Genomic DNA, 25,538 nt, shown 5'->3' on the forward strand with positions numbered 1-25,538 from the left:
CAGTTGGAAAATGGATGATCTTGAAGACCCCAGAAAGAGTATCTGGGAACCACTGGGGTCCTCAGACCACACTTTGAGAGCCACTCATATACATTTATCATACCAGATTGAAAGGATACTTACTGCTCAGAGTGAGTTTGAATTTCTGTTCGTCTTCTTCCTATTGTCCAATTCTGCTTATTTTCATTATAATTTAGACAAGTAAGAAGTATGGGAAAACATTATACTCTTGTGGTTGCTATTGTTCAGGATTATCAGTTAAATGATTTAGATAAGAGTAAGTATACGTGCACAGTTTTGATTCTTGTTTACTAACCTCTTTTATTATTAAGTATAACAATCATACACAAAAGTGCACAGAACAGTAGCACAAATTTTAGAATAATTAAAGCAAATACTCATGTAACTACCAACCAATAAAAACACTCAGATTTTGCAACATTCTGGAAGCCTCACCACCGATCACAATCCTGTGCACCCCTTCGTGAACATAACTCCTACCCTCCTCATTAAAGGTGACCACTATCCTGAATTTTATGGTAATCACTTCCTCACTTTTCTTTATAATTTTACCCTAAAATACAGTCTACTTTTGCCTATTTTAAAATTTTATATAAATGGAATATGTATGCTTTGGAGTTGAGTTTCTTTCACTCACCACTGTGTTTGTGAGATTTATCCCTATTTGTCCATACAGTTGTGGTTCTTACTTTTCATTGTTAATTAACAACCCTCTTATAAGCACAGATAACAACATATTTATTCATACAATTTTAAGGGATATTTGGGCTATTTCTAGTTTGGGACTATTATGAATAATGCTGCTATGAATATTCTTTACTTATATCCTGATGCATATTTACATGATTTTTTCCCAGGGTAAGTGCTAAGAGTCGACTTACTGGGTCATAGGCCATGCATATTTTCAACTTTGCTAGATAATGTTTTTTAAGTAGTTGTACAAATTTACACACCAAACAGCAGTTGCTCCATATGGTCATCACACTTGAGATTTTCAGTCCTTTAATTTTTTTACTTGCAGGCAATGTATTTGTTTATCTAAAAATTTGAAAAATCAACCAAAAACATTTAGACATAGTGTTTGCAAAGTTGGCTGGATAAAAAACCAAAATTAGTTCTTTTCATGTGTGTGTGTGTGTGTGTGTGTGTGTGTGTATGAAAATGTAACGAAACATTAGTCCATTAAAAATTAGAAAATGTAATGAAAAAATCATTTCATTCATACTTGCAACAATAATAAAGCATAAATATGTTGAAATAAACCTCAGAAAGACTGTACAAGATATATAATCAAGCCAGCAGCAAAACTTCACTGAGAGACATTTTTAAAATAGTCCAATGAAATGGCAATATTTGCTTTTTTTTCTTTATGAAGTGGTTAAGAAATGTTTGCTAAATAAATATTTGTTCACTAAATGAATGTGTGTCTTTCAGGAGGAGGCTGGCCTTAGCAGTCTCCTATTGCAGACTCTGATTTCCCTTCTCACTGATGCTCACCGCCTCATCACGGGCTTACATGTCCGTTGCTCACTTACAAAAAGAATAAGTTGGAGAAGTTGCTTAATCTTCATTGATGGTCAAGGTGAAAAAAAAAACACAACCTCAGTGTAAGAGAAAAAAAATGTTATATTTTTCACTGGTTTCTGGCCATCTTATTTGAATCAAAAATTCAACTATAGACTTGTACTTAGAGGCCCAAGGTGAAGATAACTTGCCCTGTCAATGCTAGTTTTTTAAAAAATTAAAGTCCACACTTTATTCAGATCTCCTTAGTTTTTACCTAGTGTTCTTTTTCTGTTCTGGGATGTCATTTAGAATGTGCCACATTACCTTTAATTACTATGTCTCCTTAGGCTCCTCCTGGCTATGACAGTTTCTCAGTAGTAGACGTTTTATGTTATTGTCAATGGTATTATTTTTATTTTATTTTTTATTTTTTAATATTTATTTATTTATTTATGGCTGTGTTGGGTCTTCGTTGCTGCATGCGGGCTTTCTCTAGTTGTGGCGAGCAGGGCTACTCTTCGTTGCAGTGCATGGGCTTCTCATTGCGGTGGCTTCTCTTGTTGCGGAGCATGGGCTCTAGGTGCACGGGCTTCAGTAGTTGTGGCAGGTGGGCTCAGAAGTCGTGGCTTGCGGGCTCTAGAACAAAATCTCAGTTGTGGTGCACGGGCTTAGTTGCTCCACGGCATGTGGGATCTTCCCGGACCAGGGCTCGAACCCGTGTCCCCTGCATTGCCAGGCGGATTCTTAACCACTGTGCCACCAGTAAAGTCCCATCAATGGTATCATTTTTAATGTCATTTTCCAATTTTTTATTGCTAGTATAAAAAGAGGTGATTGATTTTTAATATTGATCTTATTTTCAATGACATTGCTTAATTCATTTTAAAATTCTAATAGTTTATGTATTCTTTTGTAGTTTGTATGTATACAATTACATCATCTGTAGATAATGAAAAAAATATCTGAGACAGTCAGCAAGAGATTTGAATAGGCCCTTAAGGAAGAAAATAGCCAAATGATCAATAAGCATATGAAAATGTGCTGAACCTTGTTAATAATCAGGGAATACGAATTAAAACTGTAATGCGATATCACTATGCATAACTAGAATGGCTAAAATTAAGCAGACTGGCAATACCAAGTGTTGGCAAGAGTGTAATGCAACTGACATCCCATACATTGATAGTGAGAATATATATTGGTACAAACATTTGGAAAATATGTTTGTTATTAACTGCTAAATCTGAACATATGCATATTCTATGACCCGTTTACTTCATCTTAGGTATATAGCCAACAGAAGGCTGTACAAATGTGCACCGAAAGATACAAACAAGGTTTTTCATAGCAAAATTAATTATAATGACAAAATCAGGAGGAAAAAATTCCAGATGTTTATCAGTAGTGGAAAAGATAAAACACTGTGGCATTTCTACATGGATATGACACGTTCCTGCAAATTAATGAACTATAACTGCACACAAAAACATAGATGAATCTCACAGACATACTGCTGAGTGAAAGAAGTCGTTCATACAAAGTTCAAAAACAGGCAGAATCTAGGCTGTTAAAAGGCAGTAGTGACGCTGGGGGAGGAGCTTAGTGATGGGGGAGGAGAGAGGAGCACCGCAATGTGATGGGGGAGGGGAAAAGGGCCAGGTAGTGTTTATGTCTGTTGGTAGTGTTTATGTCTTCACTTAGTTTGTGGTTTCAAAGGTGTGCAGAAGTTTATATTTTATGATTTGTTGATTGTATACTTGACATTTGTGCATGACTTTCTATGTATATTATGTAAACCTTTTTGTTTTTCAGAAGGAGGAATGGGGAATTCTCCCCTTACGTATCAAAACACTCTCTTAATATACACGTTGTTGCCCCTTCCAAGATATCCCTGAAAGATTGTTTTTTGCCTTAATTTCTGTTTTGCCACTGCTCACGAACTTCTCCCTAACTCTTCATCTTGTCTAATTTATCATTTTTTATAGGGCCTTTTTTGTTGAAAAAGTACTTGAAGAGATGAGGAAGAGAGAAGACAACTGTAATGTTGATTTCTAGAGACAGTTTTCCTCCATAGATAATTGTATCAAAAAAGAGAAGGAAACTCTTTCTGTCTCTGAGGTTTACAGCAAAGCAGTTCCAAATTCAAAAGATGTCAAATGGTTAGAAACATCATTCAAGTTTTACTTTCTAAATGTCACTCTGCCTCTCTGAAAAACCTCATTAACCAGAAGAAACTGATACAGGGACCGGAAGTAGTTCTCTGGACCGCAGAAAGCTGGTAGGAGAGAATGCACAGAGAAAAGTCTCCACAGAGGGAGGAAGTGAAAAATGGCTTCCAACAACAGAGGACAAGATGAAAGAAAAGGGCCAGCGCATTCATTCTTGCAATGCAGGTATATATTAGGCCAGTCTAAAAAATAGATCTCCCTGACAGAGATAAGGCTATATGAATTTTCCTGGTTATTTTGATAAAACTCAAATAAATTAGGGGAAATGAAACAAACACACAAACAGAAAGATGGTATCTTCCAAAGGAACAGATTTTAACCCATTCATAAGTGGACTTCTGCAGTGAGTATCACCCGATCCTCAGGAGAAACTTCAAAAAGGTAATTGGAAGAGAAGTATTAGGAAGCACCTCATGAACACAACAGCAGAAATTGGAAAGAAGACAAAGGGAAGAAACCAGAAAAAAGAATTCTTTTTTTATAATTCTGTATCCTCCCCCCTTCTTCCAGTTCCTTAGCTATCATCTTTATTTTCAGCCTCTACAGCCATGAGATCCCCTGGGTGGGACTTTTCCCTGCTTCAGTTCACCTCCAACATTTCTGCCTGTTCTTCTGCCCAGAGCAAAACATAGTGCCCTCTCTGCCCGAAGACCTCTTGAATTAAGTACAAACGCCGCACTCTGGTATTCAAGAGCCTCCACAATACATCTCGAGCTGATTTTTCCACCCTCAATCCCCTTGACTCTTAGCACAGAGCTTGTCCACGATTTGAAGCTCCTTCTATGTGCTCCCTGCAAACTCGTCCATTCTCCTGGCTCTGTTCGTGCTGCTCCCTCTGTCTTCAGCTGTGCTGTCCACCATGGTAGCCATCGACCACATGCGGCCAACTGAGCACTTGACGAGTCCCAACTGAGCTGTACTATGACTGTAAAAGTATTTTGAAGGCAGTGTGAAAAAGAAGAATGTAACTATCTCATTAATAATTTTATATTGGTACATGTTGAAATGAAAATATTTGGATATATGGTGATAAATAAAATATACAGTTAAAATTAACTTCACTTGTTTCTTTTTACTCTTTTGATGTGGCTACTAGAAAATTTTAAATTACATATATGGGGGCTTCCATGGTGACACAGTGGTTAAGAATCCGCCTGCCAATGCAGGGGACACGGGTTCGAGCCCTGGCCCGGGAATATCCCACATGCCGCGGAGCAACTAAGCCCGTGCGCCACAACTACTGAGACTGAGCTCTAGAGCCCGCGAGCCACAACTACTGAGCCCACGTGCCACAACTACTGAAGCCTGCATGCCTAGAGCCCGTGCTCCGCAACAAGAGAAGCCACGACAATGAGAAGCCCGCACACCGCAATGAAGAGTAGCCCCCGCTCACTGCAACTAGAGAAAGCCTGCTCACAGCAACGAAGACCCAACACAGCCAAAAATAAATAAATTAAAAAAAAAAAAAGGTGGAACAGCTGAGAGATGATGTTGCTTTTTCCAAAATCCATTGTGCAGAACTCATGAGATGGCTGACATTCTGTTCAGAGCTGGCATGCAAAGATCAAAAGGCCAGAGAGAATGAAACCCACATAAGACGCAGAGTAACCAGAAATGCTGGGTTTATGGTTTCTTTACTGTAGATTAATCAATAATGAAAGAATACATTCACTGTGGAAAATTGAAAAACCACGCAAAAAAAAAAATCACCCTTTAGTTTCACATATCAAACATAATCACTATTAAAATATTGGTATATTTCCTTTTATTAATTTTTTTCTCTACATACTTCTACATAGTTGCATAGTATGTACAATTTTGTGTCCTGCTTTTGAATATAACTAGGTGCTTTTTGTCTTCTAATGGCACACGTAACATATGGTCATTATAGAAAAAAATTTAGACGTGAATAAAACAAAAGAAAGTCTAAAAATTTAGTAACCTTAATTAAATTCTTTCAAACAAATAAAGTGCACTAAATTTTGAAAATGTGTAATAATCCTATCTCCCAGCTATCTTTTTTTTTTAAAACATCTTTATTGGAGTATAATTGCTTTACAATGGTGTGTTAGTTTCTGCTTTATTACAAAGTGAATCAGCTCTACATACACATATATCCCCATATCTCCTCCCTCTTGCATCTAACTCCCACCCTCCCTCTCCCACCCCTCTAGGTGGTCACAAAGCACCGAGCTGATCTCCCTGTGCTATGCGGCTGCTTCCCACTAGCTATTTTACATTTGGTAGTATATATATGTCAATGCTACTCTCTCACTTCGTCCCAGCTTATCCTTCCCCCTCCCAGTGTCCTCAAGTCCATTCTCTACATCTGCCTCTTTATTCCTGTCCTGCCCCTAGGTTCATTAGAACAATTTTTTTTTTTAGATTCCATATATACGTGTTAGCGTATGGTATTTGTTTGTCTCCTTCTGACTTACTTCACTCTGTTTGACAGACTCTAGGTCCATTCACCTCACTACAAATGACTCAATTTCGTTTCTTTTTATGGCTGAGTAATATTCCATTGTATATATGTGCCACATCTTCTTTATCCATTCATCTGTCGATGGACACTTAGGTGGCTTCCATGTCCTGGCTATTGTAAATAGAGCTGCCGTGAACATTGTGGTACGTGACTCTTTGAATTATGGTTTTCCCAGGGTATATGCCCAGAAGTGGGATTGCTGGGATGTATGGTAGTTCTATTTTTAGTTTTTTAAGGAACCTCCATACTGCTCTCCATAGTGGCTGTATCAGTTTACATTCCCACCAACAGTGCAAGAGGGTTCCCTTTTCTCCACACCCTCTCCAGCATTTACTGTGTGTAGATTTTTTGATGATGGCCATTCTGACTGGTGTGAGGTGATACCTCATTGTGGTTTTGATTTGCATTTCTCTAATGATTAGTGATGTTGAGCATCCTTTCATGTGTTTGTTGGCAATCTGTATATCTTTGGAGAAATGTCTATTTAGGTCTTCTGCCCAGTTTTGGATTGGGTTGTTTGTTCTTTTGATATTGAGCTGCATGAGCTGCTTGTATATTTTGGAGATTAATCCTTTGTCAATTGCTTCATTTGCAAATATTTTCTCCCATTCTGAGGGTTGTCTTTTCGTCTTGTTTATGGTTTCCTTTGCTGTGCAAAAGCTTTTAAGTTTCATTAGGTCCCATTTGTTTATTTTTGTTTTTATTTCCCTTTCTCTAGGAGGTGGGTCAAAAAGGATCTTGCTGTGATTTATGTCATAGAGTGTTCTGCCTATGTTTTCCTCTAAGAGTTTTATAGTGTCTGGCCTTACATTTAGGTCTTTAATCCATTTTGAGTTTATTTTTTTGTTCTCCCAGCTATCTTCTTATCATGGGGAAAAATCCAGGTACAAACATTCTCTGACCACTCTCTGACTTGAAAATCACAGTGGTCTTCAGTCTAGTCCTTTACCTTACCATGCATCCTCCCACCACAGGGCCTTTGCACATGCAGTCCCATCTGACCTTCCTTCTGATTTTAGCTCCAGTGTCATTACCTCAGGGCAGTCTTCTCTGATTTCTTCTACTACATTATGTCCTTATATCATAGGTCCCCTTATATCATAGGTACCCACAATATCACTTACCCCTCCTCTGTAACACTTGTTACCATTGCATTTTTAGTTTTGTGTATTTCTTTGATAAATGTTCTTGTCCGCTGCTTAACTGTATGATCCATGAGAGTGAGGATTACAATCTGCAGCAGCTCATGCTACAGTTGCCCACAGTGTGGATTTAGTAAATTCAGGCTGAAAGATAATGCAAAGTTTCCTGAAAACTGGAAGTTATTACTTTAAATATCATAATTATTATAACTTATTTTTGTCTTGAAATCTTTAAAAATGTACTCTACATCTCCCTGTCTATATAAGCAGGACAAAAAAATCATAATTTGATTCTTTTTACTGAGTCCTCTCTTATCAAAATCAGTTACTAAACTCGAATTCAAAAATGGTCTCAGAAATATTGAGCTAGAACAACTTGTCTCAATAGTAAAATCCCCTGATTACTTGATTGTTTTCCTCTATTTTCCTTCTGGACCTCCTTTTAATATGAGGTATATATTTGCATGCAAATAGAAAATCAGACATTTAGATTGTTAGAAGTATGTACAAAAAATACATTGGCCCTCAATAATGGTCACAAAGGCCCCCTAAAGAGGAACCATGGACTTTTATGCATGGCCCATGTAACATTCATTTTGCCTGCTTAGAGATATTACTTAATTTCTAGTTTTCAGTTATATTCTGGATAGCTGAGATTGCCAGATAAAGCAATAAATTAAGGCTGAAAAAGTTATATGATGTCTCGCTGCTTATGGTTAAGGCCCTACAAATGAAATTCAGATCAACTTAGTCTGACATCAGTCTATTTTAGATAGAAGAAAAATAGGTGTCTTTTTAAAAATAGTAAACTGCATGTATTTATTGATTTGTAATAGTGTATTGGGAATTAAACCTAAATCTTAGGAAAAAGAAAACTCTCTTACAAAGACCGCCTCCCAAATCTCAAAATATGCAAAAAGAAAAAGAAAATCCTTTCCAAATGAAAGAACCCTGTAATAGTCAAGTTCAAAATGATTTGGCTTATTTTTTTCTTTAGCATTTAGCAATTCACTGAAACTTTACAAAACATTAGAAATCCTCACTGTTTGTATATATTTTCCCCCCTAATATATATAAAAGAAAATAACAAGGAGCTTAAAGAAAAAGAATTTTAGAGACAACTAATAAGTTAAGTGACATAGGAAAACTGAAAGGGAGAACTGAAAGTGGGAAATTCCTCTCCAACAGAAAGAGTGGAGGGCCATCCTGTATAAGTAGTCCACACTCATGGAGAAAGGACATTCACACTGCAAACTCTTGAAGACTTGGCTTCAGCATCTAGTAGTAGACCAGGTAACGCTGTTCCTGTTTTCATCATGACCCACAGGTGCATCCTCCAAATTGCTCTCCTGTTGTGTTTCTCCACCACAGCTCTTTCCGTGAGCTATAGATTGCTTCGATTCCAACAAAGGAGCAGCAATTTGGCATGTCAGAAACTCCTGCGGCAGTTACCTGGAACGCCTCAACATTGCCTCGAGGACAGGATGGACTTCGAGGTCCCTGAGGAGATTAAGCAACCACAGCAGTTCCAGAAGGAAGACGCTGTATTGGTCATCTATGAGATGCTCCAGCAGATCTTTGGTATTCTCAGAAGAAATTTCTCTAGCACCGGCTGGACTGAGACCATCACTGAGAAGCTCCTTGTGGAAGTCTATGGGCAGATGGATGGTCTGGAGACAATCCTGGAGGAAATAATGGAGAAGGAAAACTTCACCGGGGTATACATGACCATTCTTCACCTGAAGAAATATTACTTGCAGATCGTGCAGTACCTGAAGTCCAAGGAGTACAGCAACTGTGCCTGGACAGTAGTGCGAGTGGAAATCCTCAGGAACTTTTCCTTCCTTAACCGCCTTACAGATTACCTCCACAATTGAAGATCTCCCCCCTGTGGCTCTGGGAACGGACAATGCTTCCAATGATGTCAGGCTCTTCAACCAGCGGAGGTTCTTTAAGTAACTGACAGGCAATGCACTGGATTTGAAAGGACAGTTAAAGACTTTAAGCTTTTTTAAAATTAATTTATACATTATTTATTTATTTAAACTTTTACCATGGGAAATAAACTTTTTATGAAACAAAAGTCAACATGGCAGCTTTCATTTCAATTTGATTTATGTAACCATCATATTGAAAATTGCAGAGCACCTAGGAGATGTTCTTTGTAAAATGAGCCTGCAGAATAGTAGAATTTCTGAGCCCTGCCTTTAAGGAATCTGAAATACAAGGAAGCCACGTGGAATATACAAGGTAAAAGATGATAAGGGGATGGGATTTTAGGAGAAGAAATGTGGCCTGAGCCTCTACAGAATTAAAATGGGAGAGCCAAGTAAGTGACTGTGGAACTAGAAGCAGGGGTGCCTACTGCTTCTACACAGTACCCCAGGCTCTTTGGCCCTAAAGTTAGAATTTGACTGGCTGTCACGGTAACCAGGGGAATATTTCGGCTCTTGTGTTTGTCCTAAACTCATCCCTATTATCTGTGGGATGCTCTGCTTCCCTCCCCATGCCCCACAGGATTTTAAAATATTTACGTGCCCATCCCCCTCCTCTGGCCAAGCCTAAGAGTGAGAAGTCCCAGGCACTTCTGTGACACTGTTAAGTAGCAGTCCCTTTATTTTACTCTTCATGGTACAGCCAAGATGTATGGGTGTCTTAGGAGAGCTGGGGTCTCTGTGGGCTTCCAGGGTACAGACACCAGAGGGAGAAAGAACTCTGCCTGATACCCCTGCTGTCTGGCTAGGTTTTCTCCCCATTTTTTTTTCAGAAAAGCAAGTCTGCTCCTGGTTCCCCCTTCCCTGTTCATACAGAATTCCAGGACTATCCTATCTGTTTTTTCTGCTGCTCTGCATCTCTGAAGCTACATACTCTCTAAAGTCAAATCCAAGACAGGTGCAGCAGATTAAGTTGTTTTAGGCCAAGTGAAAAACCAGGAAGCATGGGAGAAAGGCAAATTCAGGTGGGAGAGAGGGGGCACTCACTTACTCCAGGGCTTACCCTGAGAAAATAAATTTTCCCTAGGAGCTCTTTGGAACCTGGCCAGTGTGGCTGGGTTTCTGTCTTTGTAGTGAACCCTTTGGGAATCTGAATTTTTGATTGTTCCTGTCATTAGCAGCTACCATCCAGGCACTGAGCTGAGCTCCTACCTATGTAACTGGATTTAGTCCTCTTCACAAGCACCCCTCAGGTAGGCACAATTCCATTATTGCTTTTTACAGAAAACTAAGTCTCCAAGGGGTTTAGTAACTGCCCCCACTCATATAGCTAGTGAGTGGAGGTTAAAAAAGAATTACAAAAGGAAGAATCACATACAACATTATTTGTATCTAAGAGTTTTCTCCTAGAGCAGCACAGAAGTCTGTGTTCCCTTAAGGGATTCAGCTTTGAGAAGAAATGTTAGTCAAAAGTTTCAGAGCAGACACTATCCTGCAGACAATGAACTCGGGGCTCCCCCTTCTGACTCAAGTTGGGTAAAACACCAGTTGTGGGACAGAGAAGTGCCATGCTGGTGGGTCTGCTGCTGTTGTTGTCCTCCCAAGCCAGGCAAGGTCCTGTAAAATGATAACTTTCCCTCTCTCCCCAACTCCCCACAGTCTGAGACTCCACACCCCAGTTCTGCCAAAAGCCCTTCCACAGCCGTGCTTCCTTTTGCCTAGGAGTCAAAAACAAGGTCAGTACATCAAAATGCAGAGTGAAAGGCATGCCTAGAGCAGCCAAGAGGATGCTAAAGAAGTTTGCCCGGTCTCCATTGTGAAAATGACTATACTACTCAAAGCAATTTACAGATTCAGTGCAATCCCTATCAAACTACCAATGGCATTTTTCACAGAACTAGAACAAAAAATTTCACAATTTGTATGGAAACACAAAAGACCCCAAATAGCCAAAGCAATCTTGAGAAAGAAAAATGGGGCTGGAGGAATCAGGCTCCCTGACTTCAGACTATACTACAAAGGTACAGTAATCAAGACAGTGTGGTACTGACACAAAAACAGAAATATAGATCAATGGATATATTTGGGTTTTCTATCCTGTCAACAGGATAGAAAACCCAGAGATAAACCCACGCACATATGGTCACCTTATCTTTGATAAAGGAGGCAAGAATATACAATGGAGAAAAGATACCCTCTTCAATAAGTGGTGCTGGGAAAACTGGACAGCTACATGTAAAAGAATGAAGTTAGAAGACTTCCTAACACCTTACACAAAAATAAACTCAAGATGGATCAGAGACCTAAATGTAAGGCCAGACACTATAAAACTCTTAGAGGAAAACATAGGCAGAACACTCTATGACATAAATCACAGCAAGATCCTTTTTGACCCACCTCCTAGAGAAATGGAAATAAAAACAAAAATAAACAAATGGGACCTAATGAAACTTAAAAGCTTTTGCACAGCAAAGGAAACCATAAACAAGATGAAAAGACAACCCTCAGAATGGGAGAAAATATTTGCAAATGAAGCAATTGACAAAGGATTAATCTCCAAAATATACAAGCAGCTCATGCAGCTCAATATCAAAAGAACAAACAACCCAATCCAAAACTGGGCAGAAGACCTAAATAGACATTTCTCCAAAGATATACAGATTGCCAACAAACACATGAAAGGATGCTCAACATCACTAATCATTAGAGAAATGCAAATCAAAACCACAATGAGGTATCACCTCACACCAGTCAGAATGGCCATCATCAAAAAATCTACACACAATAAATGCTGGAGAGGGTGTGGAGAAAAGGGAACCCTCTTGCACTGTTGGTGGGAATGTAAACTGATACAGCCACTATGGAGAGCAGTATGGAGGTTCCTTAAAAAACTAAAAATAGAACTACCATACATCCCAGCAATCCCACTTCTGGGCATATACCCTGAGAAAACCATAATTCAAAGAGTCACGTACCACAATGTTCACGGCAGCTCTATTTACAATAGCCAGGACATGGAAGCCACCTAAGTGTCCATCGACAGATGAATGGATAAAGAAGATGTGGCACATATATACAATGGAATATTACTCAGCCATAAAAAGAAACGAAATTGAGTCATTTGTAGTGAGGTGAATGGACCTAGAGTCTGTCAAACAGAGTGAAGTAAGTCAGAAGGAGACAAACAAATACCATACGCTAACACGTATATATGGAATCTAAAAAAAAAAATTGTTCTAATGAACCTAGGGGCAGGACAGGAATAAAGACGCAGACGTAGAGAATGGACTTGAGGACACTGGGAGGGGGAAGGGTAAGCTGGAACAAAGTGAGAGAGTAGCATTGACATATATATACTACCAAATGTAAAATAGCTAGTGGGAAGCAGCCGCATAGCACAGGGAGATCAGCTCGGTGCTTTGTGACCACCTAGAGGGGTGGGAGAGGGAGGGTGGGAGTTAGATGCAAGAGGGAGGAGATATGGGGATATCTGTATATGTATAGCTGATTCACTTTGTTATACAGCAGAAACTAACACACCATTGTAAAGCAATTATACTCCAATAAAGATGTTAAAGAAAATAAAAAGTAAAAAAATTAAAAAATTAAAAAAGAAGTTCACCCGGGCTGAACAGCTAAACTGGCCGAGAAAGCGAGAGGCTGGGGCAGCCCTGGAAAGGCCTCCTCTGTGTGTGTCCAGGGGACCAGAGGACAGAGGAGAGGCTTCTTCTGCAGAATTGTGACTAACTGTGCCACTGCTGAGTATTCTGGTCCATCCAGAATATCAAAAGTATGTTCATCATGGTATAGGATAAATGACAATTAATATTAATTCTAATAAGAATGACAGAGGTTAACCTAAAACCGCATGTTTGAGTATTTGCATATGTTAAACAACTATGCCACATATAAGGCAGCATATCTTCATAGATAGCTACATATGAGGAGTGAAGTGATTATTTGAGCTGGCACCAGAATACCTCCCTAGGAAAGCACTTGTTTAGAAAAATATCAAATGGGCCTCTTGAGATACAAGGTGAGATCTTGAGGTTGTGGGAATGGCAACACAAAAGACAGCACAACATCAATAGCATGTTTTTGTGTGTCTGTTTTTAAGGAGGAAAGAGAGAGAAACACAGCCGATGGTCTTGGAGCTCTGATGCTCCCTGGAATAAGGCAGCAGTGAAAAATTTCTGATGAGGGCAAACAAAGGACTTTTAAGAACAAGGATGTCTCACAGGCAACTTGAAACTATGTGCACTGATGTGATGAAATCCTGTCCTCTGTCTTCTTCAAACCTTCAGTAGAGGTGGCTACCCACACAAAGTCCCCATGTGTGCAGAAATCATAGCGTGTCCAGGGTTGAAATGATATGGGGAAACAAGCAGACAGTGGCTAGACGTCCATACGTGAACCACATCAGTGGGGACAGAAGGCAGAGCCATGACAACAGAGCCACTTCCCACCTCCACCCAACTACCTCCCAAGGAAATCGTGGAGAGGACATGGATTAGGGGGTCGAGCAGTTTTATCTACTCTTAAGCAGTTTGAAGGTCCTGGCGAACATCTTGGTTAACATAAATATTACGTAACAATTGCCTAACCATATGGACATGTAGATACAGGGTAATATCAGTGTACATTTGTATGGTATTTCTCGCACTTAACAAAGCTGGTATTTAGGAATTTTGGGTGTCATTAGGCAGTTTTAGGTGCTGAGATATATCTGATGAAGGAATTTGTTTATAAAATGCTCTAAAGAAAATGAAAAGAACATGCCACAGTCTGGGAGAAACTATTTACAAATCACATATCTGATAAAGGACTTGTGACTAGAATATATTTAAAAATACTCTCAAAACTCAACAATAAGAAAATAACCCAATAAAAATGGGTGATATATTTGAATGAATACTGTACCAAAGAGATAGATGAATAGTAAATCAGTACCTGGAAACATGCAAGCCTTCTTCATAGGTTTTTTTGTGTGTGCTTGTGTGTGGTTTGGATCAGATAATGAATGTGAAATGGTTTTTAATTACACAGGAGACTATTTGATTACATGAGGACCTACCATAGCCACTACCCTTCCTGAGGGATGTCCAGCAGCCATGCTGGTCCAATTCTGTATGTGACACACTTGAGGTCTGTCCAGCAGAGAAGGCAAGGCCCTCACTGATACGGACTTCTGGGTCGACTAGTCTAGTTATGAGACAGAGAGTCAACAGCTGGTAGTGGAGTCAGAAGGTGAAGGGCACCCAGAACCAGGTCTTGCTAATTGCAAACATTTTCTCTAAATCTGTTGTACCGATGCTTATTGAGCCTGAAAAAGAAATTGTTTTATGAATTTATCCTTTTTTTTCTCAATGTTAATTGTTGCTTTATAAATATCAGTTTAATTGTCTAAAATCTCTTAAAATAGTTAGTTTAAAACAATCAGACTCTGAGATTTGACTAGAATTGCCAGCACAGAAATGTACTCTTAATTTAGCAGGACTATGTTAATCACTTAATTTGTTAATTGACTTGATGGACAGTACTCCAAAAACTTGTTCCCATCAAACAATTATCACCAGATCAGTAAATTTGGTTTCAGTTGGCATTCTGTTTCAAAATTTTTGCTTTACTTTATAATTCCCTGTGTAGGGTGTTCTTAGGAAACTCAAAATGCATTATTTAAATTATATCCCCCAACAATTAGCCTAGGAATAAGAAAAAAATGGAGTTCCCTTCAAAAGACCTTCTTAAGAAAATTAAAAGACCTGTTACAGACTGGGAGAATATATTTGTAAGTCACATATATGATAAAGGACTTAACAACTGTGCATAAAGAACTCTCAAAACTCAAAAATGGTAAAATGACCCAGTAAAAGACTTGAATACATTTCACCAAAGAAGATACACAGATGGCTAATAGGACAGGAAAAGATGATCAACATCATTAGGCATTAAGGAAATGCAAATTAAAGCCACAATGAGACACCACTGCATACTTACCAGAATGGCTAAAGACTGACCCTATCAATAATTGGTAAGGATGTAGAGCAACTGAAACTCTCATACACTGCTGGTGGAAATAAAACACTGTACAGTCACTTTGGAAAATCATTCTGCAGTTTCTAAAAAAGGTAAACATACACCTACCATATGACCCAGCCTTTCCGCTTGGTTATTTACCAAAGAGAAAGGAAAGCATGTTTCTATGCATAGACTTGTATATGAATGTTTGTAGGAGCTTTACTTGTAATATACCCAAATTAGAAACAACTCAAATGCCCATCACAAATGAATGATTAAAAAATGATTGTAGTATATCCAGATAATGGAATACTATTTAGCAATAAAAAGGGATGAATCCTTGATAAACACAATGGCATGGATAAATCTCGAAATTATGCTGAGTATAAGAAGACAGACCAAAAAAAGGAGTACATTCTGTATTGTCCCATTCATACAAAATTCTAGAAGGGACAACTAGTTTATAATGACAGAAAGCAGATCAATGGTTACCTGAGGATGGGGGTGGTGGGAGTGAGGAACGAGATGGAGAGAGAAACTACAAAGGGACATGAGGAAACTTTTGGGGGGACATGGATATATTCTCTGTGTTGTTGTCGATGGTTTCAGGAGTGTACATATATGTCAAAACCAATCAAAGTGTTCACTTTAAATATGCAGTTTATTGGATGCTTCAGTTACGCTTCATTAAGTTCTTAAAAATATATAAGAAAACAAATAAAAAGTAAAATGGAGCCAAGGCATCATGTGTCCCTTTGTCAGAATCAACATACTTTGTTTGATGGCTTAAGATCTCTTAATAAGAGTCCAAGATAAGATTAAATCAATAGGCCCTCAGAAAGGAAAAATTATCTTACAGTCTAAGTTCAACATTGTCAACAGTTAGACTGTAAGAGGCTTTTATGTCACACTGCAATAGTCTTTCATATTTTAAAAGGTTGCCCAAGAAGTTGGTCAATATCCTCTCATGATAAAACTCTGAAAAAAAAAGCCCAGAGCACTTTATAAATAGTATAAAATTTACCATTTTAACCATTTCTAAGTGTACATTTTTGTAGCAGTAGTACATTCACATAGTTGGGCAACCATCACCACAGTTCAACTCCAGAGCTTTGTTATCTTCTCCAACTGAAACTCTGTACCCATTAAACACTAGTTCCCCATTTCTCCCTACCCCTACCCCTGGTAATCACCATTCTATTTTCTTTTTTTTTCACCATTCTATTTTCTGTCTCTATGAATTTGACTACTCTAGGTACCTCATATAAGTGGACTCATACAGTATTTATTCATTTGTGACTGACTTATTTCACTTAGTATACTGTCTTCAAGTTTCAGCCATGTTGTAGCATGTGTCAAAATTTCCTTCCTTTTTATGGATGAACAATATTCCATTGTATGTATATACCACATTTTGTTTATCCATTCCTCCATTGATGGACATCTGAGTTGCTTCCACCTTTTGGTTATTTTGATTAATACTGCTTTGAACATGGGTGTACAAATACCTGTTTGACTCCCAGGTATTTGTATTTTTTTCTAAATCTCTAATTGAACATGGTAACCTGAATTTGTTGCATTAGTTACCTTTTAGACCTCAGGAGCAAAGTGGCATGGGGGTAATTTACATAAAGACACGAGTTTAACCAGAAGTGGAATTGCTGGATCATATGGTAATTCCATATTTAATTTTTGAGGAATCATCAAGGTAACTATATTTAAGTTGTGTCTTTAAGATGCAAACATCTGCTATAATAGCATAATGCAAACACAACAATAATAGCTACATTTCTTAAGGACATACATTCTGCAAGGGACTCTGCTAAACGTGTTATAAATATATACCATCTTATTTAATCCTTCTGAGAGGATTCTTCCCTAGGAGGAAAGTATTACTGTATTCTTTCTACACGTAAGAAAACCAAGGCTCAGTAAGGTTAAGTAACTTGCCCAAGTCCACAGTTGGTAAGTACAGAGACATATTTGGAACCTGACACCATACTCTCAACTACCTGTAATCATCTACTACCTGTCAAACTGTTATTTTTATCCAACAACATAGCACTGATCTTGTGGTTTAAAGAGAGCACGAAGAGCTCTATGGCCCAGTGGCTCTAGCTCCTGGCTTTGCTCCAAATGCCTATGAGGACCTTCTGCAGAAGGGGCTGCTCTCTTCCCTCAAGAAGTTTGTTTCCCTTCCATCCCCACCCTTTCATAAAAGGACTTCCTCTGCCTTGCTCTAGGGAGATTAGTAGGAAATTCCCATCTGCTCCCTCGCCAGACTCTACAGAGACTATTTTCTCTTCAGGTTTTAGGAGGCAATTGTCTGAACCGTGAGTCATAGTTTTCCCTGGCAGGGCTGCATTTCCTTCTCTCGACCACTATGTTTTTATCCTTGTACCAGCAAGAAAGTCCTGTATGCAGTTTCCATTTCAAGTCTTACACCAGCTGCTTTCGTTATCTCAAAGGAATGTCACAAAAAATGGCCTGTGTTATTTTTGGTTTTTTTTTTTTAACATCTTTATTGGAGTACAATTGCTTTACAATGCTGTGTTAGTTTCTGCTTTATAACAAAGTGAATCAGTTATACATATACATATGTTCCCATATCTCTTCCCTCTTTGGCCTGTGTTGTTTAATGGAAATACACAACAAATTTCTCTTTCCTTTCACTTTTTAATTTCTTGGCTCCTTTTCTTTTTCATGAAAACCCAGAGGTAAAACAAACAGTTTTCAAAGCAGAAAATGACTTACTAATCCAGAAATGCAAGAAGTGGAAATCTGTGAATTTAAAAGTCCAAATATTAAAAAAAAAAAAAAAAGTTTGCTGTAGTGGAAAAAGCACAGGACATGGAGTTTTATAAACCTGAGAGTTAATGAGGGTTCTGACACTTTCTAGCTGTATGATCTTGGGCAAGTTATGCAAACTGGAGATAATCATACCTCAAACTCCTGAGAAATAAATGTCCAGAATGTATGACTTGTTTAGCACAGGGCCTTGCCTGTGGAAGATGCCCAATGTATAACTTAATTAAACGTGAGTAAAAATTGTAGAAATTGCTTACATAAAATTAAGTGAGCTTAAGGAGCACCCTTCCCAAAATCTCATACAAAAAGCAAGTCCTTTGGGATATAAATGAGTGTCATTTTTACCGAAGTCATATTGACAGATATTGGAAAAGAATATTCAGCATCTCTGATTACAAACTGTAAATAAGACACTTCTAAAATTCCAACTTCAACATTCTATAAGTGGCCTCTGCAAGGTTATTTAAGAAACAAGACCAATTGTTTTACAAATCTTTGAAATGTCAAGAAAAAAGATGGGGGCTTCCCTGGTGGCGCAGTGGTTGAGAATCTGCCTGCCGATGCAGGGGACACGGGTTCGAGCCCTGGTCTGGGAAGATTCCACATGCCGCGGAGCAACTAGGCCCGTGAGCCACAACTACTGAGCCTGTGCGTCTGGAGCCTGTGCTCCGCAACAAGAGAGGCCACGATAGTGAGAGGCCCGCGCACTGCGATAAGAGTGGCCCCCGCTTGCCGCAACTGGAGAAAGCCCTCGCACAGAAACGAAGACCCAACACAGCCAAAAATAAATAAATAAATAAATAAATAATTAAAAAAAAAAAAAAAAGATGGGTAAAACAGATTGTAGGAAAGGGTGAACAGGAAGAAGAGTCAGTCTTTGTCCATCTCCTGTGATGGGCCTGAACTGTGCTCCGCTGTTTATATGTTACACTGGACATCTGTTGTGGCCTGCTTCGCATCTAGGACCACTGCTGACAGCTGTGGCATTGGGGCCGTGCCCAGCTCTGCGAATGGGCCTCTGACCCAAGCTGAGCCACTGAGAGCCCTGGCATCTCCATGGCCACAGTGACTGGTCAGGACGAGCTGAGTGACACAAGCAGAGGCCATGAGAGTGACAAGCAGAACTCCGGCTGGAACGCTGAGGAAAAAGGAGTCTCTGTCTGTGGTAGCAGGCGCCTGGTTCAGTGTAAGCTTGGAACCAGGACTGCCACGGCCGGCTGCACAGCTTATGTTCTGCATACCTTTAGATGGTGCTCTTCTCTGGGGAGCCTGACATGTCCCACACTGGAAGAAATGCTGAGGAATAAAGCCAGAAAGGACAGCAGAAGGGAAAGATAGATGAAGACACATCCCTGAATATATTGTTTCAGCCATGCCTGAAGCCAGGTGAACTTCTAAAGTGTTTGTTATCTGAGCCTTGAAATAGGGTTATAGGGGACTGGAAAATAAACTAGAAACCCACCCACTCCCTCACTGACCTCTCCTGCCTTTGAAAGTAACCCATGTACACATTCCTTCATGCTAACTTTCGTGAAGGTCTGCAGGTAGGTCTGCCCATCCTTAGACGTGAGGAGAGGTACTTACCTGACTGCTTTTTTCCTTGTTCTTCCTGTGTGAGCTGCTGTTTACACACTAACCAAGGTCAGTGATTTATGAACCCTCCTACAACCTCACCACACCAGACACTGCTAAGCACTGGGCTTACATCGAGAAACAAGGTACAAATGTTATCCTCAAGAAGCTCATTTTCAAGGAAAGAAACAGATAAGTCTATGACGAAAAATGATAGCATGATGATAAATGTCATTTTAACATAATGAGCAGTTTCCTATAGAAGCCCAGATTTGTCTGTCTGATGATTTGAGCAGCCTTCACATAGAAAATATTTGAACTTGGATTTGAAGAGATTGTAACATTTAAAAATGAAAAGAATGGGAGAGAGAACATTTCAGAAAAGAGCGATCTGAACAAAAGAAGAGTCATGAAAACGCGTGGCCTGTTCAGGGAATGTCATGAAGGACAGTGTAACAGGTATTGGGTAAGAGTGAGAAGGAAATGAAGCTGGAATTTAAGTTGGGATAGATGCTGAGGGCCTGGAGAGTCGGGTATTTAAGGAGAGGAGTGGCCTGGTCAGATCTCTTTAAGACAGGAGACTCTGTCACAGCTGGAAGGGGTGGATTAGAGCAGGTTGGGGATGGAGGTCAAGAGGCTACTGAGAGTCTGAGCACGAGGGGATGGTGGGCCTGAACTAGGACTGAGAAGGGGTCAGTTTATAGACACATATGATGGGAATTCAGTTCTGCATAATCCTCTCAGCCTTAATATGCTCTTTTCTCTTCATATTCACAACTTCATTCCAATGTTGCCATCATCACAGGGATTAATTTTTGAAATGAATGAAATTATAATTCTTAATCAGACTGAGAAACAGCAGTTGGTGTTATTAATAAAACACCCCTATAACCCTAGAACCTCTTCTCAGCTCACCATAAAGCTAATGAGGGGTCTCTAAAGCAGGGACTATGGATGACAGGTTGGGCACAAGAAGTCATCTGAAGAGATTAACATCCTCTATATACATGCAAGGTATAAATCTATTTCTATACAAGACAGAGTATTGTTCCTGTCTGATTGCATTTCAATTGCTTTTCCTAGGAGCACCGAGAAGCATTTCCCATTCAGTGGCAGGTATTGCCAAGCTTTCAACTAATGGGGTAGGTCATGTACCCTGCTCTCTGGCTCATCTAGTGAGGCTGTGACAGTTTTATTCAATGTCCCCTCTCTCACCTGCAGATGGCTATCTCTTAACCCTGGAGAAATTCAGACTTTGGTGGCAGGTTGTATTCGTTTGCTAAAGCTGCTGTACAAAGTACCACAAATTGGGTGGCTTAGAACAACAGAAATTTACTTTCTCAGTCTGGAGGCTAGAGGTTGGAAATCAAGGTGTTGGCAGGGTCTGTTCCTTCTGAGGGCTGTGAAAGAGAATCTGCCCTGTGCCTCTCTCCTAACTTCTCGTGGTTTGTAGGAATCTTTGGCATTCCTGGACTTCTGCTGCATCACCCTGATCTCGGTCTTCATCTCTATATGCTGAGAAATCTGTGTGCATGTCTGTAACCAAATTTTCACTTTTTATAAGGACAATTAGTCTTATTGGATTAGGGGCCCCACCTTATTCCAGTAAATGACTTCATTCCAACTTAGCTAATTATATCTGCAACAACCCTATTTCCAAATAAGTTCACATTCTCAGGTATTGGGGGTTAAGACTTCAGCATCTAAATTGGGGAGGGACATATTTCATAACATCATATAGGGGAAGATGAAATACCTCCTTGTCTTCTCCCCTAGGTACTTCTTTGTGTGGGGTGGAAGTTTATCGACTTTTCTGTCAGGTTTTGCCATGAAAGAGGGTCCCCTCTCCCACCTCAGCTTCCCCCAGCTGCAGTAGACAGGGGCACAGACAACTTCAACTTTCCTTGAAATACTGCTATGAAGCCAAGATGAAAACCAGTCAACTAAAAATGCCATAAAGATCTTCATAGTCTGTTAAAATCATCCCTTCCATCATATTTGTTGTAAACTTTATAAATAGTTTAAAAGACAAGAATATATTTGGGGAATAGGCCTCAGACCAATTGGACTCTGTGTGGATCTTAGCATCTGTTGAGGAAGGGGAGCCACACTCGGGGAGGGAGATAATATTCAATATTAGCTTCTTCCCCTGGGCTGCAACTTGAGCTCTCCTAAAATCCAACATAGTTGAATCCCATGGATTAATCTTCTACTGTACACCCTACCCCTGAAATGATAAATGTGGTCTGCATGAGAGATTCATTTTCTTTCTATTTACTTAACTTTGTTCTTACTTCTTAGGGCCTAATAACATTGGACTTATTAAGCCAAGAGTGCTCAGCCTCTCTGGGCTTCATTATAATGCTTTCTATGATGATCAACAAAGAAGTTTCCATTTTTAAATTGCTTCATCCTAAACCCTTGGTTTCACCCCAGGGTCAATTGTCTTGGGGAGGCATGTGTGAAGGGGTGGTGGTGGACAATTTCATTCTGCGTCATTATCTGTGTAGGACTTTTTGGGCACAAGTAAGAGCTTAAATATGGAAGGTGTTTTTTTTCTCTTTACAGACAATTACCATCTGTCTTCCCTTGCTGAAATACGGGAGCCTTTATTACAAAACACCGCAATCTTTATGCCCAGGTAGAATTTCATAAAATTTGCACAAAATCCCAGATAGCTCAATTACTCTCTTCTATGTCAGTAAAAACAACAGCATGTTTGGTTGGCCAAAAAGACAGAACTTAGCGTGAAGCCACATCTCAAATGTATTTTTAGAAAGAAAAAAATGGACTGGACACGTCATATTCTGACTCCACGTGCAATAAAGTTTCTGTCTTTCATCATACAATTTCACAGATATTGTTGCCTGAACCCAGCCTCCCACTGGAAATCACTTTAGGTTTGGTGCCCCACACTGGACTTTTAGGCTGACTCTCACTTCCCATTCCCTGGTAGCTCAAGCAAATAAACACCACAGTGAAAAAGATGACAGGGACAGCATTCCATTTTTAGATGTCTTGTCACAGAGCACTGTTACCAGTTCCTAATGAACCTGTCTTCCCTCTTCTATCTTCCTTCCCTCTCTGATCATCACTTGGGAATAGAAAAACACAGGCAGCCCACAGGCTGAGTGATTGAGAGACACTGAGACAGTACCAAAAAGCCTTTTGAAGGTTCTGAGCAAGTGTGATGGACTATTAAGCAGTGATAACTTCCAAGGAGACATCATCTCACTCATTGGTAACACATTTTTCATCAACAAGTCTAAAAACTCTCCTGATTTTTTCTTCTTCCTTTCTTTTTCCTTTTGGTTTGCTGAAAGTGATAAATGGTAATAACTCAGAGAAAATAGTAGTGGAGGGAAGCAGTGGGAGAACAATTTGCAACTCTGATTTGTTGATCTTAATAAACTGCTGTCATTGATCAACTTGGAGAACACTGCCCCGGTGGAACCCATTGTCCAAATGCACCTGGCTGTGACACTAAGTGGTAACCTACCTGGTTGTGTGTGAAACACATTTTGCCTCCAATAGAGGATGGCCTATCAGTAACCTTGCCCACCATTAACTGACCAAAATAGGAGAAAATATATTTTCGTAGGTTTTTCCCCAGGTCTGATCAGGCAGTAACAAGGTTTGCAGGTGCTCCAAAACAATGATCCTTAACTAATTGTAATATTATTTCCCTCCTGGCCAAAATAACTAACCATCTAGTTTTAATACCTTCTGCATATATCACATCTTTCTCAATACAGCATTTTAATTCCAAAAAATAGGCTCTCCAAAGAGCAGATTAGAGATCTGAGTACTAAAAACTTTAATAGTTTACTCTAAGTCAAGGGGTTAATAAGTAGCAGAGGCAAGATTCAAAGATATGCAAAACTGTAATAGGCTCAGACAATGGTTTTATTTAGTAATTCTTCATTTCTTAACAGGGAGATGGGGACTCTATTTAGTACACATTCCTATGAGGGACAACTGAGCATCCTTAAGTTGCTGCACATTTCTTTATTCACTATTCATTCTATACATGTGAATTGGACAGCTTGTCATATGCAAGACCTTCAAGACACCGTGCCTGCCCTCGGGGAGCTCAGTCTCATTGGAGAAGACAGCTAGAAGGCAAGATAATAACCGTAGTCACAGAGCTATGAGAGAGTGGCTGAAGTGCAGAGAATGGAGATGAGTCCTTCTTGACACTCATGACTAGGTTCCCTATCTGGTGAAGCAAACAGAAGCCGCTTGAGCCTATGAATTTTAGTTCTATCACTCAAAGATTTCCCATTTTACCTGGTTTCCACCTCTCTTTAAAATTATAATTGAATGTAAAGGACTTTTCGTGCTGTTTTTTAATAGGTTTAAAGCAAAAAGTCTGGATTAAAATAAATATAAGGATATCTATATAACAATCCTTATATTTATGTCAGCACATAAATTATGTGACTTTGGACAAATTTCTTAATCTCTCTGAGGTTCAGCTTCATCAATTTAAAAATGGGCTAATGATATGATATCACTTATATGTGGAGTCTAAAATATGAGACAAATGAACTTCTTTATGAAACAGAAACAGACTCACAGACACAGAAAACAAACTTGTGGTTATCAAAGGGGAAAGCGGGGAGAGGGATAAATGAGGAGTTTGGGATTAGCAGATACAAGCTACTATATATAAGATAGATAAACAACAAGGTCCTACTGAATAGCACAGGGAACTATATTCAATATCCTGTAATAAACCATAATGGAAAAGAATATGAAAAAGAATATGTATATAAATGTGTATAGCTGCATCACTTTGCTGTACATCAGAAACTAATACAACATTATAAATCAACTATGCTTCAATTAAAAAAATAAATTAAAAATGGGCTAATGAAATGATCTATCTCTAAGATTTAAGGTATGAGATATTATATGTAAGTCCCTAGCACAATTCCTTATACACAGGAAGTGCCAGACAAATGTTAGCTATTGTTACCATTGGCTACATCGGCTACTCACCTCTACTCAAACACAGATTAAGCCTTAGTAAAAAGAAAATACATAAGACTGAAAAGAGGAAAGCTAAAGTTTTCATTAGCACACATGTCTCCATTATGTTAAATACAAGCCGACTTTCATGTTGATGATAAGCAGGAATGAAGGAACTGATGGAAAAAATAAGTTATTCTAAGATTAGAATTTCCTGGTACCATCAAAGGAATTCTTAACACGTAAGAACTTGAGAGTCATCTTTTCTTATCATTAGTAAAAAGAATTTGTTTTAAAATGTGTACCAGCAACCACAACTTAGAATGCTCTAATGAAATCAGCTCATTTCATAATAATAGTTTAACGATGATTTAATTACAGTGTTTATTTCAGTACATTCTTTAATGGAGAAAGAAATGGTTCCATTCAAAAGTCTTCCTCAATAAATTGCATTTAAACAGTCTTAATACTCACGCTCATACAAAGATTGCCTGTGATTTTAGATAGACAGTTTTTTTAAAAAGCAGCACTTGAAAGTGCTCTTGTAATTTAACCCCCAAATTCTGATTTTCAAATGGAGAGCAGGGGATTTACCAAATATGTGATGAAGAATCATGTTTTCATGTTCTTTCGTTTTGGCAGGAACTCTTGTTTCAATTGAAAACATTCCCTCACCATCACGGAAACCCAGAAGGCAATCATGAGTTAAGACCTGAAAAAAAAACTGAGAGAAAAGACTGGAACAACATGTGGTCGGTCGTCATTTTCAAGGCCACAGAGAGGGGAAGTGGTTTTCCACTGCTAGCTAAGCAAAGGCAGGCACACGTACCACATTAATGTGGAGGGTAGA

At 39.1% G+C, this 25,538-nt stretch overlaps 1 protein-coding gene across 1 annotated transcript; it reads left to right on the top strand.

The window, feature by feature from the left end:
• Positions 1-8,698: 8,698 nt before the first annotated feature.
• Positions 8,699-9,259, top strand: IFNB1 (interferon beta 1). The gene has a single exon (XM_059926398.1). It carries the CDS (start codon positions 8,699-8,701, stop codon positions 9,257-9,259), a length of 561 nt encoding a protein of 186 aa, XP_059782381.1.
• Positions 9,260-25,538: the final 16,279 nt, after the last annotated feature.

Source organism: Balaenoptera ricei, chromosome 6 (genome assembly GCF_028023285.1).
Source record: "Balaenoptera ricei isolate mBalRic1 chromosome 6, mBalRic1.hap2, whole genome shotgun sequence".
NCBI lineage: Eukaryota > Metazoa > Chordata > Mammalia > Artiodactyla > Balaenopteridae > Balaenoptera > Balaenoptera ricei.